General features: G+C 36.6%; 1 protein-coding gene and 1 long non-coding RNA gene across 2 annotated transcripts; both read left to right on the top strand.

Moving 5' to 3' along the window:
- Window positions 1–75: 75 nt before the first annotated feature.
- On the top strand, window positions 76–3,376 carry LOC133839520 (vesicle-fusing ATPase 2). The gene is made up of 2 exons (XM_062271118.1): window positions 76–304; window positions 399–3,376. The coding sequence occupies exons 1-2, from the start codon at window positions 195–197 to the stop codon at window positions 2,539–2,541; spliced, it is 2,253 nt and encodes a 750-aa protein (XP_062127102.1). The 5' UTR covers window positions 76–194; the 3' UTR covers window positions 2,542–3,376.
- An 11,618-nt stretch (window positions 3,377–14,994) lies between these two features.
- On the top strand, window positions 14,995–16,290 carry LOC133838884 (uncharacterized). The gene is made up of 2 exons (XR_009894016.1): window positions 14,995–15,109; window positions 15,956–16,290. It is a non-coding gene; the product is annotated as an uncharacterized LOC133838884 (long non-coding RNA).
- The last annotated feature ends 3,324 nt before the right edge of the window (window positions 16,291–19,614 follow it).

The raw sequence follows: 19,614 nt of genomic DNA, 5'->3' as shown, positions 1-19,614 counted from the left end.
TTGCGCTTCCAAGACAACTGTTCCAGTGTATACACTGAATATTGGTTTCTTGCCTCCCTCGAACAGGGCTGCGCAACCACTGCGAACAGCTGTTTGTCGATTGTGTGAGTCAGTGTATTTAGAAAAACTTGAATTTTGCGTGATAAACATTTAATTGCAATTTGTTTGTAAATACACAATTTGTGCTGCATAAAATGGCAAGTGAAATGGCGCATAAAATGAAGGCCATCAAATGCCCAACGGACGAACAATCGCTGACGAACAAGGCGATTGTTAACAGCGCTGATTTCACCGAGGAAGTCAAGTTAGTTTTCCCTTTCCCTCCTCCCACAAATCTCTTTTTCGCTTGTTTCTGTGGGCGTCCCACAATTATGACTAATTATTGTGAATTTCATCAGATATGTGGACATTTCACCGGGTCCCGGACAGCATTACATATTCGCGCTGGAGAAGATCTCGGATCTGCCACGTGGCCATGTGGGCTTTTCGCTGGTGCAGCGCAAGTGGGCAACCTTGTCCATCAACCAGGAGATCGATGTGCGACCCTACCGCTTCGATGCCAGCGCTGACATCATCACACTAGTCTCCTTCGAGACGGATTTCCTGCAAAAGAAAACCATTACCCAGGAGCCTTACGACTCTGATGAAATGGCCAAGGAATTCATCATGCAATTCTCGGGTATGGCCTTGACAGTTGGACAAACCCTAGTCTTCCATTTCAAGGACAAAAAGCTCCTGGGACTCGCTGTCAAGACCCTGGAAGCCATCGATCCGCGCACTGTGGGCGATGGCAAAGAGGCAAAGACACGTAATGTGCGCTTTGGACGCATTCTGGGCAATACTGTAGTGCAGTTTGAGAAGGCCGAAAACTCGGTGCTGAATCTCCAGGGACGCTCTAAGGGCAAGATTGTGAGGCAATCCATCATCAATCCCGACTGGGACTTTGGCAAGATGGGTATTGGTGGCCTGGACAACGAGTTCAATGCCATCTTTCGACGTGCCTTTGCCTCACGTGTCTTTCCTCCTGAGCTCGTTGAGCAATTGGGCATTAAGCACGTGAAAGGTATACTGCTCTATGGGCCTCCAGGAACGGGTAAAACTTTGATGGCGCGACAGATTGGCACGATGCTCAATGCACGAGAACCCAAGATTGTGAATGGTCCGCAAATTCTTGACAAATACGTTGGCGAATCGGAGGCCAATATCCGACGTCTATTCGCCGAGGCGGAGGAGGAAGAAAAGCGACTGGGACCTAATAGTGGACTGCACATCATTATCTTCGATGAGATCGATGCCATTTGCAAGGCACGTGGCTCAGTTGCAGGAAATAGTGGTGTTCACGATACGGTCGTTAATCAACTGCTTGCCAAGATCGACGGCGTGGAGCAGCTGAACAATATTTTAGTGATTGGTATGACAAATCGTCGGGACATGATTGATGAGGCGCTGCTGCGTCCCGGACGTCTTGAGGTGCAAATGGAGATCAGTCTGCCCAATGAGCAGGGACGTGTGCAGATCCTCAACATACACACGAAGCGCATGCGCGAGTTCAACAAGATTGCAGGCGATGTTGACAACACAGAGATTGCAGCGCGCACGAAGAATTTCAGCGGCGCTGAGCTTGAGGGTTTGGTGCGCGCTGCTCAATCGACGGCCATGAATCGTTTGATCAAGGCCGACGCCAAAGTGCATGTGGATCCCGAGGCCATGGAGAAGCTAAAAGTGACACGTTCTGATTTCATGCATGCGCTGGAGAACGACATCAAGCCCGCCTTTGGTGCAGCACAAGAGATGCTGGAGAATATGTTGGCGCGAGGCGTCATTAACTGGGGTCAACCCGTGACCAGTTTGCTTGAGGATGGTATGTTGTATGTGCAGCAAGCAAAGGCGTCAGAGAGCTCGGGACTCGTCTCCGTGCTCATCGAGGGTGCTCCCAATTCGGGCAAATCGGCGCTGGCCGCCAATCTGGCCAAGATGAGCGACTTTCCCTTTGTCAAGGTATGTTCGCCCGAAGACATGGTCGGCTTCACCGAATCCGCCAAGTGTCTGCACATACGCAAGATCTTCGATGACGCGTATCGGTCCACGCTCAGCTGCATCGTCGTAGACAATGTGGAGCGACTGCTCGACTATGGCCCCATTGGACCGCGTTACTCCAACCTCACGTTGCAAGCGTTGCTGGTGCTGCTCAAGAAACAACCACCTAAGGGTCGCAAGCTGCTTATCTTGTGCACTTCGAGTCGACGCGAGGTGCTCGATGAAATGGAAATGCTTTCGGCCTTTACATCCGTCCTCCATGTGTCCAATTTATCAAGTCCTGAGCATGTGCTGACCGTACTGGAGGATTCCAAGCTCTTTGGGCACGAGGAGCTGCAGAATATTGCCAGAAATATGGCAGGGAAGCGTGTGTGCATTGGCATTAAGAAGCTATTGGCGCTCATCGATATGGCTCGGCAATCGGAACCGAATTATCGTGTCACCAAGTTCCTCACGAAGATGGAGGAGGAGGGCGGCTTGGATATGGTGGCGAGAACGCAGTAGCTACCGCCTGTTCTGGAACTGCGAATGTCAGTTGTGGAGCTTGACGATGCTTTCTGAATGATGCAGAAAACCAAGCAGCAGGTCCAAAAGTGAAATGCACCATTGAATTAGCTCAAAAAGAAAAAGAACATAGATATATATAACTATATATAAATAATATTATACAAATGTTTAACCGACCAATTGAATCACGTTTATAGAGACACACTCACATTCCACACGAATCCCAGCGACGTCGACACCTCCTGAGCCTTGTCGAATGATTGTCAAAAGTGTTCTTGACATATATTCGTAACTATATTAGATAGAGACAAATAGTTACCACCTACATATAGATTTATATATCTATGTATAACCTTGTAGTTGTATTGATTTATCCGAAATGCCACTTACAATTTATATTCATGTGTATTTTTGTTGTGTATTAAATGTGTTCGAATTTGTAAGCACAAAACGCAAACGCAATTGTAACTGATTGTATTCAGTATCTATGGATATATAAATACCTCGCTTTTCAGTCAAATTGTGACGAAATTTTATAATTGTCTACTACTACAAAATATGCTAATGTTTTATATAGATGTTAAGTGTCTATTTTGACTACACTTTTGCGATTTGTATTTTTCCCCCAATGAACGATCTTTTTTGATAAAGCGCTGAAGTTCACACTAGCGCCATTTTGCATAGTTGCGGCTCATGTCGCAAACTAAATATGTCGCCGCACAAAAGTAGACTATAAAAAAAGTAGGAACAACGCACAAAGGCGCAAAAAAGAGGCGTGGCAAGTTCGAATTGTACTTTTCGAACTCGCAATTGTTAAAACATATTTTAAATGTAATTGATGTGCATTTGATAAATGTTTACAAGCAGAGAGTGAAAAAAAAAAAAAACAAAAAATTGCATACTTTTATGGGCAACGAATAGAAAAGAAAAGTGAAAATTAGCCAACGCATTTTTCTTTGAAATAAATAAAAGCAACTCAGAGTTTCAGAAAATTTAAATTTAAGGAAAAAACACTTTCCGTTCAAAGAATTATTTTTTGGAAAAATTAAATATGCAAAATTATGCAAATTAAATGTTTATAGAAATTTACAATATTTGGGCATATTATGTATGTTAAATGTTACACAAACAAAACTAATCAATTGAATATGATGACTATGCATTTTTGTGTATGTAACAAGAATATGTACATCAATAAATATGAATGAATAGAAACGCAGTTCTTTAGTTAAACTACTTTGTTACAGTTTAATGGGCTGGCGCCAATGGAGATCAGCAATGTGATCAGTCGTGGTATTCCCTATAATCAGAGCTCGACTTCGATCAGCTGTTGGAGACGCCGCGCCGTCATGGGGCGACAAGCAGACCCGCCAACTTGGCCACACACTGGACATATTCGAAATCCAGTTGGCAATCAGAGCAACCAGAGCCAGAGCTTAATAATTTTGTAATTTGAATAAATGATTTATAATGTAAACACTTTAACGTTAACGGCTAGCGCGCGTCTCACAATTCAACGTAACATGCATATAATATATATAGTAGAGTAGTAGATATTTATGTGCTGTAATTGATATATGGCGCTAATTGCGTCCGACACTCGTCTACTACATATGTATATATGTATGATATGTATATAGTATAGTGTAGTATAGTAACGTTTGTTGTCTTAGGAATCCTCCAGCTGCAAATCGAATGTCGTTTATTATTAACTAATTAAAACTGCATATTTCTTCAGATGCAAAATTGATTCGAGAGCAAAAGCTGAGCTTAAGCAACTGTAACATATCATTAATTAGTAGCAGCTGCCCTCTAATCTCTGGCGTCAGTCTTCGACACACACACACACACACCCAAAAAACGTATTTGAGGCACCCAACAAGTGGCAGGTCGCGTCATCGAAGCACCTCATGCCGTATGCAAATTTTCATGACGAAAGTCCACACAGTCGGACAAAAGTTCAGTGACCGGCTGCCCAAAAAAAAAAAAAAAAAAAAAGGTGTTGTGGAACGCAATGCGAGAAACGAGACCCAAAATGAAATTTTCATTCAGTCGCCTCTTTAAAAATAAAATGCGAAACTTTTACAAAAGTTAAAGTTGTGTGCATTTCTGCTGTTGTTAATCCCATGGTCAAGGCAGAGAAAGGGGTGGGAGGGTATGTAGTATATTGTTGTTGTTGTTGTTGTTGCTGCTGCTTCGTGGTCGCACTTGTCAGCAGCAGCAATAGCAGCAGCTAAAGGCAAAGGCAACAAACGGCAACAGCAAAGCCAAAACCAAAGCCAAAAGCCGCCCCACTCGCAGTCGCGCCCCTCGCAATGCTTTGAAACCGGCTGCGTTTATTGCTGTTTTTCTTGTTGTTGTTGTTGTTGTTTGTAACTTACTGTTGTTGTTGTTGCTGCTGTTACTCTTGTTGTTGTTGCTGCTGCTGTTGTTGTTGTTGTCAAAAGCGCAAACGCCGGCAGCAAAGGTTCGATTTCACTTTCGCACGCTGTCGCTGACGTCGAACGTTGCTGGCGCTCCAAAGGGGGTTGCTTGGGTGGGGGACGGAGGAGCAACAGGGGAGCAACTGTCATGTGTTCAGGTTTGTGATGCTGTTGTTGCTGTGGTTGTTTCTTTTGTTGCTCTTTCTCTCTCTCTCTCTCTCTCTGCTTTCTTCCACATGATCTGTGGCTCGCTCACCGGATCTACATGAAGAGTTTCCTCAGCTTAGCTTGAGCTTGGCTTTTCCACAACAAATCCGGAGAAATTTTGCACGCATTCTTGGGTTATAAATAACTATTTTTTTTTAAATTTATTTAAGCTTAACTGAAACATTGCAATTAAATATGTATTCATTAATTTTAGAAAAAAAAATTTTAAGTATCTTGTATTTCTTTAAATTAAATAGTTAAGAGCGTCAATAAATTAAAAATTATTAATTAAAATTAAGGAATATTTGTATTTTTTATTATTAAATATTAGTTACAGTATGAATATTCACAAGGATATGTGTAAATATACATTACTTTTAATTTTATATATTCAAGAAGCGGAGTTTAAGAATTCATTTCATTTATTTTGTTTATTTTTCATAGACAATTCTAAATATAACTTCTTTATGGTGCCGATTTGTATTATAGCTTACTTTATATGTACATTTTTAACATATGGTATATGTATGTTTAATTAAATTAGCTTGCATTTATTTTATTTAAAATTTATCCATTTCAGATAGATTTGTAAAATGTTGCTATAAAAACTTTTTGATCAAAACTAGCGATGCTTATGCTCAGATTTTCATGATGAAATTTCGTCAGCTACTTACATATCATATGTGTAGTATTATTATGCTATATGAATAAATGTAAATGTATGTACATATGTGACCATATGTATGTATTCGAATGTATGTAGGTATTAAGTACACAGCAAAGCAGACATCATGCAAAATCTTCCTGCATTACACAAACGCGGAAGATTTGTGTGCTTTAATACTTGTACTCGCACATTTCATGGATTTTCCAGTGCTGACTGCATTTTCATTTTCATGGCATTTTCATTGAGGTTTGCATGTGTTCAAATGTATATATGTGTGTGCATGTGTGTGTGTGTGGCATGCATGTGAAACTAACAGTTAAATTAGCAGTTTTTGTTTCATATGGCGCTTCACGGCACTGACTCTACAATTTTACTCTGTAGCTGAAACTTTTGGGGTTTTTTTTTTGTTTTGAAATGCCCTTTGCTCGAGAGGGTATTTGCGTTTTGTAATTAAGTATGTGACATATATCAAAATAAGTAGGAACGCTACAGTTGAGTCTGTTCGATTGTGAGATATCCGCTTCCCATTTTGAATGAAAGCTAAACAGTGCAGTAATAATTATAAAATATGCTAAACTAAATATACCGCCAATTTCTCTAATATACCATATATATATTATTATATACATATATAATGCTATATTGATGTGCATTCAAAATATACTTTGGAGTGCAAAATATACCAGATTGTCAGACAATGCAACAAAGACCCGAAGTAAGTAGGTGTTTTTTTTATAGAAAGAATTTCCTAAATATATTCTACAATTTTTATATGATCGCAACCAAACAACGTGATCTGATACATATTTGATCTGCGTGCAAAGATAACAAAAAAAATATATCTCTATATCTTTGAGATCTAGGTGTTCATATGGGTGGACAGACAGACTGACGGACAAACTATTTTGTCTCGGCTGTTGACTCTGATCAAAAATATATATACTATATATGGTCCGAAAAGTTTTAATATTCTTCTACCCTAAAAATGGCTTATTGCTGAAATTCAATTTTGTAAATATAATTTCATATTATGTAACCTATTTGACGAATCTCATTTTAAGGGTATTCAATTTTCGTCTACCGAAGTTCGGCTGTTCTTTCGTGTTATTTTTTGCAATTTATAATTAAGTTGCAATTTGGCATGCGGGCCAAGAAGCTGATGGCGCTCGATGCCTGGGCCCCAAAACTATTCGTGGTATGTCTGCAATTTTCTTGGAACTTGCATGCGTATTAGTCATCAGATTGTTATGGGAAAAGGCACAAATTAAATTTATGATTGCAATACGTTCAATTAAACTGCTTATAGAAAAAACATTATTAATAGATTAACCCTTGCATTTCCATGGCGATAACAAAAAATAAACAAAAACGAAACAAATTAATTTTCACTAAGTATTTATTTATTAAATGCAATTTTATTATCGCTTTTAAGTTTGTGCAAATATTTAAAATTGTCAAACGTGGGTTAAACATATTGCGGAACGACTTTAAAGATTACAAAAAAAAATATATTTAAGCTCAAGATTCTTACTTGGCCAAGACAAAAAAAAAAAAAGCGGTGCGGCATCTGCAATCCGTAGAAATGTTTGCCGCACGCGATCGAAACATTCGCATTCATATTCGTTCGTATTCGCATTCGCATTCGCATTTCGATTCATTGATACACTCCGCACATAAACGAATCAAAACACAAAAAAAAAAAAACCTGGACACAGTGCCAAATTAAATAATACGCGTTCCCCCCTGCTGCCTGCTTCTGTTCCTTGTTATTATCATATTGTATTCCACCCTTTTTTTGTGTGTAGTTTTTTTGCGTGATGTGCGTCGCTTTTTGTGTGTGTTTGTGCCATATTCTTAGGAATTCCTTTGGCACAAGATCCAATCCAGTCGCAAGATCAATCAATATGCCATCAGCTCTGTTTATCTCGCTCTCCCTCTCCCTCTCTATTATTACGTCTCGCTCTGTCGCCAATTAACTTATGGCCTCGTGTCGCGTAGTTCACTTTCATTTTGAATCCTCGACAGCTGTTTGGACAGCGGCACGTGCCTAGCTCAGGCTTTCTTCACTTTCCTGCGCTGTCGCTTCTCGAGTTACCTTGATGTTACCCCTTTCTGAAAAGGGTAGGCAACCACGCCTACAAGTCATTAGGGCGCACACTTGAACAAGGCGGATATTGATTTCGATTGCGCAGATCTGTCAGCGCGCAATTTGTCGTCACCGGATTCGATTTTCCTGGTGATGACTCCTGGACAACAACATCTGCGTTTCACTTTTCATCAAACTTATTAATTTGTTCGAACGTAATTAAAGCGAATTTGATATTTCCGGCTGCCTGTTATATGTACATATGTATATATAAATATATATTTATTTCTTTTGTTGGTCAACCATTTGGTTCAATGAACCCATCACAGAATCCTTGAACTTTGCGTCGCAGACGAAATAAATATTTGATACATATGTATCTCTTCTTCATATTTGGCAATAATCTATTTCAAACACAAAGACCAACGATGCGATCCAATGCGCCTGCCCTTTTTGGCGGCACCCTCACAAAATTATTGACCAGCGTTCCATCCAGCCAAAAGAAATGAAAGGCCAACAAAAATACTACAAAAAAAAAAAGGAAAAATAAAAGAAATATGTATAAAGAAAAAAATAAAACAGCAGTCAGTCCGATTTGAAGTTGTCTGTCTCCTTAAATGCTACCTAAATATTTCTGTTAGAAAGAAAAAGGACTTTTTTATGTTGTTGTTGTTGTTTTTTTTTTGTGGCTGCTGCTGCTGCTGCTGATGATGTTCCCCATCATCCACATAACATATTTCATTCTAATCAACGTGCTGCAAAACATATAATTCCATTTGATATTTTTGCCTGAACGCTTCGTTTTGCCCAGAAAATTGCATTTAAACGCTTATTATGCGCTTTTTATTTGCAACCCATACTTTTCTGCCCCAATGCTCATTCGCTCTCAGTCAGTCATGCAAAAATAGGTATATCATAAAATAAGTATATCATAATGATTATATACACACATATGGATATGTATGTCTACTGCCTCCATCTTGTGTGTTGTGGATGAGTCATCATTTGGTCTATGGCTTCCTGCTTTAAATGCTTTAATTAAATTAAATCGTAATATCGTTAGCAAATAAAATAAATTGTTTTCAATTACATAAATGACACGACAAGGCGCTGGTGGTTGACCTCTTTCAATGTGACATTCTTGCGGCTGACGCTGATTCTGTTGAACTTCAACGACAACAGCGAAGTCGCCGTCGACGACAACAGCAAAAGGGCAACACAACAACAACACAACAGTTGCCCAGATAATGGGACTTACATCGGTGCGAGTATAAGTTTATATATACATCAACTTATACCGGCTATGCGCCCGTTGCACTTAATCAAAAAATACGACAAAATCAAAAGTAAACAAAACTGCAACGCACAACTGACTTAATCGCAACAACAACAGCTACAACACAACAGCAACAACAACAACAAACAGAACATCGAGTGCAATGAACACATGAGCAGAAAACAAAACAGAATTGTAAATCCGATGCGTATATATGTCTGTATATAAAGTACATACTTATTTATCATATAAGCAATGCACTGCAAAATAGTTGCCAACAGCTGTAAATGTTTTTAAAATAAAACAGCATTAAGAAACAAGCGAAAAGAATACGTTTTCCGAATATATATGAAATTTATTTTATCAATAATTTAAACTGTTTTTAAAGGTAAAATAATTACCAATCACTATAGACATAAATAAAAGTTACATTATTTTTTAAACTATGTATTATTAAAATTAAAACTAATTAACGGTGATGATTTAAAGAAAAACAAAATACTAATCAGATTTGAAAAAAGTACGATTAAGAAATATACAAATATTTAAAACGTTCTGCTTTTTCTAATTATATGTTGAAATAATAAAAATCATTTTTAAAATAGATCATTGATAGAATATTTAAGACTTTTCAGCCTAGATTAAAATAAAGCAGCATTAAAAAACAAGCTTTCAATTCTATAATTTATAAATTATTTAAATTTAAACTTATTTTTTATGTAGGTCATTTGAATCAAATTTATAACAGTTAATTATCGATTTATGAGATAACAAGTTATTTATTTTATGTACTACCTAAAACTGAAACAAGCTTTTTAAAGTCTAAGTTCTTTAATTCAGCTGGGCTTTAAAATGTCCATCATATTGTATTAGCGTACACAGTTTTCTACGTAAAAATATTATTGCCTCTAATAATTCTTTAGAAATCGCCAAAGCAGCATTAGCATTAAGAATGCGGTTTCCAACTAAGATATGCATTTGATTGTGTTAAATCAAATATCTAAAAATAAATCTAATAATTTTCAAATTAACAATTCCATTAATATTGAACGCTTTCTCCCCGAATCTCTGGCAATATAGATCTCTTTTAAGGGGTGGGGGATCTGGGTGCTTCGTTCTGTCTGAGCTTTTGAGTTCTGAGTATTTATTAGGCAGATGCACAAACAACGCATTAGCATCATAAAATTTTAATTTTAAAACCAAATTAAGAATTAAATAATCGTCTGAAGCAGCAGCAGCAGCAGCGGCCCACAAAAATATCGACCGCCTGTTGTCACTGACTTTTTTCTTATTTTTCTTTTAAATATTTTTTTTTTTTTTTGTTAACTCGACTCATCTAATGCGAGTGGTTGACCTTGATGTATTGTTTAAAGTTTATTGTCCTTTCAATAGAACACGCTAAATACACACAGAGATACATTTAGCGCGCAAGTACATATTCGCACATATGCATATATGCATACGATACTATACTATACTATACTATATAGTATACATATCTCTCTCTCTACCATAAGCGTGCATATTTAATTTTATTTTTTTTTTATTTACTGCACTAAATATTGTGTGGCTGCGAACTAGTTTCGCCACAGATTCCCGAAGTTGAAACAAAGTGCATATAAAAAAATAAGTGTTTATATAGACTACTATATAGATCTGTATATACAGCTGATGCTGTGCTCCCAACTGCTGTTATCCCAGCATCTGCGTCAGCTGACGACAATTTCGTGTTGCTTCTGGAGCTGTTGTTGTTGCTGTTGTTGTTGCTGTTGTTGCTGACGTTGATTCGATTCGATCTGCATCTTTTGGGTGGTTTGCGCAGCTGTGTTGCTGCTGCTGCTGATGCTGTTGCTGCTGCTGTGGTTGCTGCTGTTGTGGTTATTGCTGTTGCTGCTGCTGCTGATGCTGTGGCGGGGGTGTTCAAGGAGGGGGGCATTATGCAAATTAAACAAGTTCGCGTTGCCAAAATAATAGCCGACGCAAAAAACACCGAATGCCCGCAGAATGCTGCTTTGATTATTTTTTGTTTTGTTTTTGCTTTTAATTATTTATTTGCAGCTATCTCCAATAATTTATTAATTACATAGATTTCGCTGTAGTTCGCCATTGTCTCAATACACTACTGCAAACATGTTTTATGTTTTCACAATAGCGAAGCGAAGCGAAGTGTTAAAAATGAGGGAGGGAGAGAGTTTTGTTTAGGCTGCCAGCTTTGATTAGCTAAATTGTTGTTAATTTGTTTGACTTTGAACTTGATTTAGAGCTTGTTTGGGTTCTACTAAAACGGCAATGCATAGTCGGCACCCATAAATCTAAGGAATGACTTCTATATAGCCAGTCTAGTAGTACTAAAAGCCAAAACAAATTGTATAAACTCCAAAAGTATGTGTGCTTCCCTCCCAAAAAACTTAAACTTAAGTAATACATCATAATAAACAATAACCTTGAGTACTCCTATGGAGATGATTGATTGGAGCTGAGGATGCTGAGAGTCAATAACTAAATATTTCTTTTCTTTTTTAGTATATATATTATTATCACTCTCTGTCTGTATCTGTGATACAGACTGTGACTGGCACAGTCTATCCCCCCATTGATAGCTCGAAGTGGCCCCTAAATAGAGCACTTCATGATCATGACTAAGGTCAGATTCATAAAAACCGCATAAACTAGACCCAATTTAGCTGGAAAAAAGTGCTACGAGTCAAATTGGTGCACGGGCAAATTTCGTAATTCGTTGAATGAAATTCGCCAAAAGAAATGATGAAATGGAAATGGAATCATTTGTCGCAACGTGTGTAACAACGAGGCCGTCTCTATGTGGTTTTGGGTGTCCAACGATCATTGTTGCAGTTGCAGTGGCAGCTGCAGTTGCAGTTGCTGTTTGCCTCGATGACAATTCGAGTGCAAGGCGCTTCCATTTTCAAGGGTTTGCCTTGTCTGGCGTCTCGCATTTGCAGTTTCGCATTGAACTTGAGCAGCTCGGGCGGGGCTGGAGTTAAGTAAGAATGGTGATGGGAAGAGGGAGCGGGAGCGGGAGCGGGTGAGGAGGGCGCGTGCAATCAGGTGCAGCCAATTGTTGCCGGATCTGTAGTAAATCAAGCGATGCCAATGATATCACGTGTTTATAATTAGAACGATGCATTTTCACTTTTCACCTGATCTATTTATCGAAGCTAAGATCCCAAACAACATCCGTCTAACCGGTCTCCGGTTGACAGCTGAAAATCGTGATATTTCGATGTTTACACTCAAGTAGAGTATCTTTTTTTCTTGTTTTGTTTTGTTTTGTTTTGTTTTTGCAAAAGCATTGGGGAATGGCGAGAGCCATCATGCTGCTATTGGTCTTTGGAACGCCCGTAAAGTGTCGTTGATTATGACCAACATTGCTTACATTGTAATCGCTGGCGACTCTTTAAAATATGCACCGATCGAAACTGTCCGAGCACTTCAATCGCAAGCAATCTAACATACATATAGTATGTGTATATATATAGAGACACATATTTACACTTTGTGGACTTCAATTTGTGCACTGACCACGGCGCAGCTTTAGCAGGTTGACCATGAGAACATGTTATTAAATTACTATAATAATGTATTAAGTATGTAAGAATGTTACAAATGTTAATATGTAGTAATAATTGTAATAGGTTCTTTGCTTTTACACATTGTGGTCGCTGCTACATAAATTACTCGGCCACTACTTAAAATCACTCGATCCGATCTCAACATCAATATGTGATCTTAACTTCCGCTCCGATTCATTACGCACTATATATCGAATGAGTAATATATATAGAAAAAAAATATGTAACAAAGCTCACCATTTGACATTTTCCAGTGCACCAATTCAACGTAAAAAGTGTGCGAAGATTGACGTACTGAGCAACAAGTACGTCATGTTGGAGCGATATCAATTGTAACTCTCGGAGTAATATTCACTTCAACCAAACCGAATCGAGATTACTTAGCAAGTAGCCTCAGGGGAGGGAGTTCCACTTACGTCAGTCTCTGGGGCTTGGCCTGCTACTAATTTACTTAAGAACAGGTCTCGCAGTCTCCCTCCCAAAATTAATAAGTGTGCCGAATTAACTTCGAATGTACGTACTGAGACACTGATCCAAGTACTTAATCCGTTGAAAGACAAAGTGAGTAAAAGTTTATTTTAGATGTGCATTTATTTATAGCAATACAATAATTTAGCACAATTAAAGTCTCTTTCTTGTGCAACACTTTACGATATATTCGAAATCTGTTGACATCCTTTTATGGCAAGTACCAAAACAAAACAAAACCAAAATAAAACAAATCGATATGATAATTATTATTTGATAATAATTTTATTTATTTTTTGTTGCCTACATACATATATACAATCGATGTGTTATGCAATAAGCTCGTTAATTTAAACAAATGCTTAGTTAATATGCTTTGTTATTCACTTGCACACAAACCGAGATGATTCCAGTTTTTTTCCCCGCATCTTCTTCATCGTCATTGTGACTACGTAGAAATATTCCCCCAAAAAAAAATCATATTCGTACTTATTTGAGGCATTCGCAACAAGTTAAACATGTAAATAAAATGTTATCATCAAGTTCACTCTATAAATTATACAATTTTTTTATAATTAATTGCTAGCCATTGGTTTTTGACATTAAGTATTTCAATTTATAGCCAGACAGGCCACAGACTTTAAGTTGCCGAATCAACGCCTCTTACATTCGCGTCAAGTACTTTGACTTTGATACACGTATCTAAATTAGCATTTGGCTTTTGTGGCTGATCTCTTGTTTATTTGCTTGCACAAATGTTTTACAAAAAGCACCCAGCGAGTGTGCAGCCTATGAAGATACTCTTTACTTTTGATAATTTATGAAAATTCTTTAAAAATAGAACAAAAAAGTATTTAGTAGAGTATATTAGAAATTTTGCATTAATTTGATTCTTTTTATATTAATTTTCAAGTTTTAAAAATTAACTTGAAAGAAATATGCTAAAATAAAAATGTTAATATTAAATTTAAATATTAAATTATTATATTAGAAATTTTATATGTTTTAAGTTTTATAAATTTTAACTTGAAAGAAATAATATTTGTATAAAATTGGTACACACATTTATTATAAAATCAACTTTAACTTCAACTTGGCACTTAAGTGATCTAATAAAAAAAAATGCATTCAATGAATGTTCATACCACATTCCTAAATAAAAGATTACAGTAAAACATTAATATTATTCTTACATCTAAAATATCCATATTATCATTCAATTAATTCATTTTTAAAATTTTATTATTGCATGATGAAATCTGTTGACTGGTTTTTGGGTCACCTGAGCATTGAAATCATTTAAAATCATTCGTATGAAATCATACTTTCTTTTAAATTTGATCTAGAAATTAAACATTAAACTAATATTACGTATACGTAAGCAGAATATGACTTTTTACCTTGAATTAACTATTATGGTAATTATAATATTAGCCAAACGTCAAGAATGCATTTTAAATTGTTCAACCGAAAGAAATCGTATTGAAATAAATACTTACTTTTAATGAAGAGTTCATATAACACAATTAGCTATGGCAAGCACGTATCACATCTACATGGCTGGAGGTTTAATATACCCGCTAATGGAGTGTGAAGGGGGTATGGCAATGTACATATGTTAACTACACATGTCTACGCTGTCAGAGGCGTTGTTTAATTTGCGTCAAGACTTTGGATATTTTCATTAAACATTTATAGGCAAATTATGTCAATTTAAAGGTAAACACAAACCCAAGTCAGATTCATTTAAAGCCAAGCGTGTCGGTGTCGTTCGTCGTACGAGTGCGAATCATTTTTTTTTTTACTGTTAACTCGTATGTTTGTCAGTTCGGAACCAAAGAATTTCTAGTATGAAACCTATGGCATATGGAGGGTAGTCTATATAAATTATAAGCGGAACAATGAAAGTAGTTTGTACAACTATTTAGCAACAAAATATTTATTGTTCTGAGAATAGTTTTTCGAAAAATACAAATTAGAATACTGGATTTGTAGACGTCATTAGCCAATTTCAAAATTCTATTCGAACTGCAGTTGCGCGTGCATTTCTTAATTATTGATTGCGTTACAATTACAATATTCAGCTAAGGAAGCTGTTAGCACTAATCGTAAATATTTATTATGCTGTTTGTGCTTTTGGCATCAGGTCTCAGCATGAGATCGACACAAGTTGGCCAAAAGGGCGTGTTAGCCACAAACTGCCAAAGTTATAAGCAATATTTTTTTTCTTTTTTTGATTTATTGCAATGACGCGTTAATCTTCGTAATGCTTCCTGTTCTTTTTACTGTGCGAATGTGTGTGTGACAAGCCCCAGTTGATCTCATTCATTTGATATTGAACTTGGTTCTGGGCCAAGTTCTGGGCCTGGCTGTGGCAACTCGCTCTTAAGTATTACATATTATGTGTACTTGTATTCTAATTGAACGATTATTTATTCATTTATTTATGTTGTCAGCGAGTTTCCAAGTTGTGGGCGTTTTGCGAGAGACATTGGCGCGCATTTTGTGCATTAAACGTGTTTTTAGCAATTTGTATGCAATATTTTTAGTAGTAGTAATAATCCAATAAAAAAGAATATATCTTATCTCTAAATGTGAAGCATGAGCTAATGCCGTGGTTTGTTATTATGCGAATAGAAAGTCATGGTCAAATGTCTTCTTTCTTCTTTTGTTTTTTCGTTTTTTTTGTTTTAGTTTATATTTATACCAACCAATTATGATGGCGTTTCAAGTCTTTAATGCGCTGCAATTGCCGAGTAATATATATTGGCTTATTGGCGTCGAAAATACTTGTTTATATCTTAAAATACGATAATGAAATTCATTTCGTTCTACTCGTAATCCATGCAACAAAGGAACACCTCTGTGAGTGGCAGCTTTGACCGAAGACGTCGCGGAGTTCGGAGCGAAGAGCGTGACTTAAAGTGAGAAAAAAAAAAAAAAAACGCAACACCAAAAATAAAACAAAAACAACAACAACAAAAACAATGTGTGTGTATATCAATTTAAATAAAAAAGAATTAATTAAATGCATTTCTGTTTAGCAACAAGCAGCAGGCGAGTTTAGTCGACTTTTGTTTTGACGTACATGCAAAAATGTTTATTTTGTTTGAAGACGTTCAGGTTTGCTTTTGCCTGTGTTGTTGGGGATAATTTCAATAATAAAATCGTATCATCTGCCAAATATTTAATTGAATTTCGCCTGCGTTAGTGTGCAAGTGTGCGTGTGTGTGTGTGTGCATAAACTTGATTGTGTTTGTGTGTGGATTTATCACTTGCTAATCTCAAGGTCGCCTCAGCTTCGTTGTGTGTCTTATTGTAATTGAAACGATCGTCTAGACAGGTTTAAACAGCAGATTTATTTCGGGGCTGTTAGTACACGTGGAATACTCTGGGACACACTTAAATGCATGTATGCATATTAATTTAGAAATGCATTCTTTTCGGGATTTTGTCTACGCTAATGACTTGCATATTTTTAAAAGCCAAATGATCGCAGCTTTCCATAGATACTCATAGAATTGGTGTCATAGAATTGGACTCTATCAATTTTAATTTCATGATAAAAGTTTACCATTACACACAGCAAACGTTGAAAAGAAGAACCCCGAAAAAAAACCTCGGCGAACACATGACACCTCAAAACCTTTTGAAGAAGTAGCTATGTGTAAATGTTTGTCTATGTCTGCACATACATTAAGTATATATATACTATCCCATATGGTTTATGTATACTACGATATATACATATGTGCCTGGGCTATGATACCATAATCCACGAATAAAACTAAAGAAACCACAGCAAACACAAAATACAACACACAAAAAAAGCTCACAAATAGTAGTTCAATGAACTGTTTTTTTTTTTTTGTGTATGTCTTCTATATGTTGCTATGCTGTTCGCTCTCTTCCTCTCTCTGTCCCTCTCTCTAGTACTCTGCCACTCTCAGTGGCTCTCTTTTACTCCCTTCGCACAATGTATATCACTCTCTGTCTGTCTCCCATCGCTCTCCGTTGTTGTTTCTATTTATGTTTATTTATTTTTTTTTTGTATTTTGTATTTGAATTCATTTTTGGTAGCTGCTTAGTTTGAGGTTTATTAATTTGAAATGCATCGAAAGCTTCGATTTCAGAGAAGACTTTGGGCCTAAAAATAGTAGTTTATGGATCGCTTGACTCTTCAAAATATCTTCGTATCTGTATCTACAAACTCTTAATCTGTTTTATTTATTTTGGTTTTTTGTCGAATTTTTATTTCTGTGTTGCCGTTGGGTTTGGTTTTAGATTTTGTCACGTAGCCAGAAGAGCCAGCAAAGACGATGAGTAGTTTTGAATGAATTTTGATAGCAGACTTGCAACTCATCTTCTTCACTCTGGAAGCTTTTTTGCTTTTCAGTTTTCACATGCCTCCAATCAAGTGTGAATAATGCCAATTTTGGGGGCAGCAATAAGCCAGGCATTTAGGCTTAATTGTTATGCTGATAGAGGCGCTAGATGGATTGGTTTCAGAGCTTCAGACCATAGTCTCACCTGACAGGTGTACAAACACACACACTCTGAGCTGACTCCGACACTCTGTGTGAGTGTGTTTGCGAGTGTGTGAGTGCCGGCTCACGTTTCATGCTTTTGTCTGGGGGTCTCCAAACTTTAGAGCTCTTTTTGGTTAAGTATTATGGTTTATTACAAATGATAACTAACAAGAAACCCGAAGTTTAAACACACTGAATATATATATATTCTTCTCTTTCTTTTATTATTACTGTTATTATTAATATTATTATTATTATTATTATTATTATTATTATTATTATTATTATTATTATTATTATTATTATTATTATTATTATTATTATTATTATTATTATTATTATTATTATTATTATTATTATTATTATTATTATTATTATTATTATTATTATTATTATTATTATCATTATTATTATTTTTTACATTTAACATTTCTAACACATTTCTTTATTCTCTCTATTTTGTTGTGTTCTACATTATTACTTCAATGTTTAAATTTTTGCTTCGTAAGTGATATTCTTAACTCGTATTTTTATATTTCTTATTAATTTTTTATCATATGCATAATTTTATTTTACAATTTTCATAATTATTTTGAATCTTATAATTTCCATACATTACAAACCAGTTTACAATTCTTATTAACCTCTTTTCGCTGCAGAGTATTACAATTATAATAATAATGTAGTAATAGTTTTTTAATTGAATTGTTGCAAAAAAATAAAAATATGCGAGCATTGTTTGTTATTTTTGTGCTTGTTTGGCTTTGTTGTCATTGTGGGCGTGTGTATAATTGATTGGTATTACACAATAATAATAATAATAATAAATATAAATATCTATGAGTCGATATCTCGAATACTCCAGGTACGAATTGAGGCTGCTCTGCTTACGCAACGCGATCAGCAGAAAAATATTGACAGGTGTAGGTATTTTTCTGTAACTCATTTTTGGCCAAAAGGCGTTTGCCACTGACGTCACTGATAGTGGCTACAATCTCTTTGGATGCCATACTCGTATTTGTATTTGGCCAACGAACATGGACTGGGTGCAATTTGTTCACTTGGACTTGGCCAACAAGCTTAAAGTCAGTGCCAAGTAATGAAAATTGCAACGTGTTTTGGCATTAGACGTGAAAGTGCGAGTTACACTCGAGACTCAAGACTCAAGACTCGAGAGACGTGGGCGCATAAGACTGTAAAGCGAACTCGAGAGGGGGCGGAGGGGGAGTGAATTCGAACTTCGAAGCCCACATAAAATGAACGTCAGTCACTTGGCTTTTTATGGCACGTAATTTGCAATTGCCAAGCCACAAGTGACCACCACAAATGTCCACTAGACCAAGAGACACACAAACAACAGACGGTGACAGCGACTGCTGGCAACTTTTCACTTTTCATTTTGCGCTTTTCCATCGCATAAAACTTCGATTGTTGTTGTTGTTGTTGTTATTGCCTCGATTGCATATTTTGGCCTGTTGGCCTATTAAGTCTTCTGTGGTTCTAATGTCTTGGCAATTGGCCAAATTGGAGGGGGGAAAAACCCAAACACTTTGCAACGACCCATTTAAGCTGCATATTGCGCATACGCCCTGTTGTGATTCAATGCGAGACGAGAAGACATTCCATCCAATAACTCTATTATGACTAATTCAGAGTTCGCCGGAATTGTAACGTACGTCACGTGAGTTTTGCCACAAAACTATGCGAATACAATACAAGAAAAAAATAAATAAGCAGCTGTCAAAAATGTAAGCAAATTTCTTGTTTATTTGCAAATTAGGAGAAACTTTTTTGTGGGGTGGAGAATATGAAGATGGAACTTCA

The sequence above is a fragment of the Drosophila sulfurigaster genome, chromosome 2R, assembly GCF_023558435.1.
Source record: "Drosophila sulfurigaster albostrigata strain 15112-1811.04 chromosome 2R, ASM2355843v2, whole genome shotgun sequence".
NCBI classification, from domain to species: domain Eukaryota; kingdom Metazoa; phylum Arthropoda; class Insecta; order Diptera; family Drosophilidae; genus Drosophila; species Drosophila sulfurigaster.
This window is presented reverse-complemented; position numbering and strand designations above follow the sequence as displayed.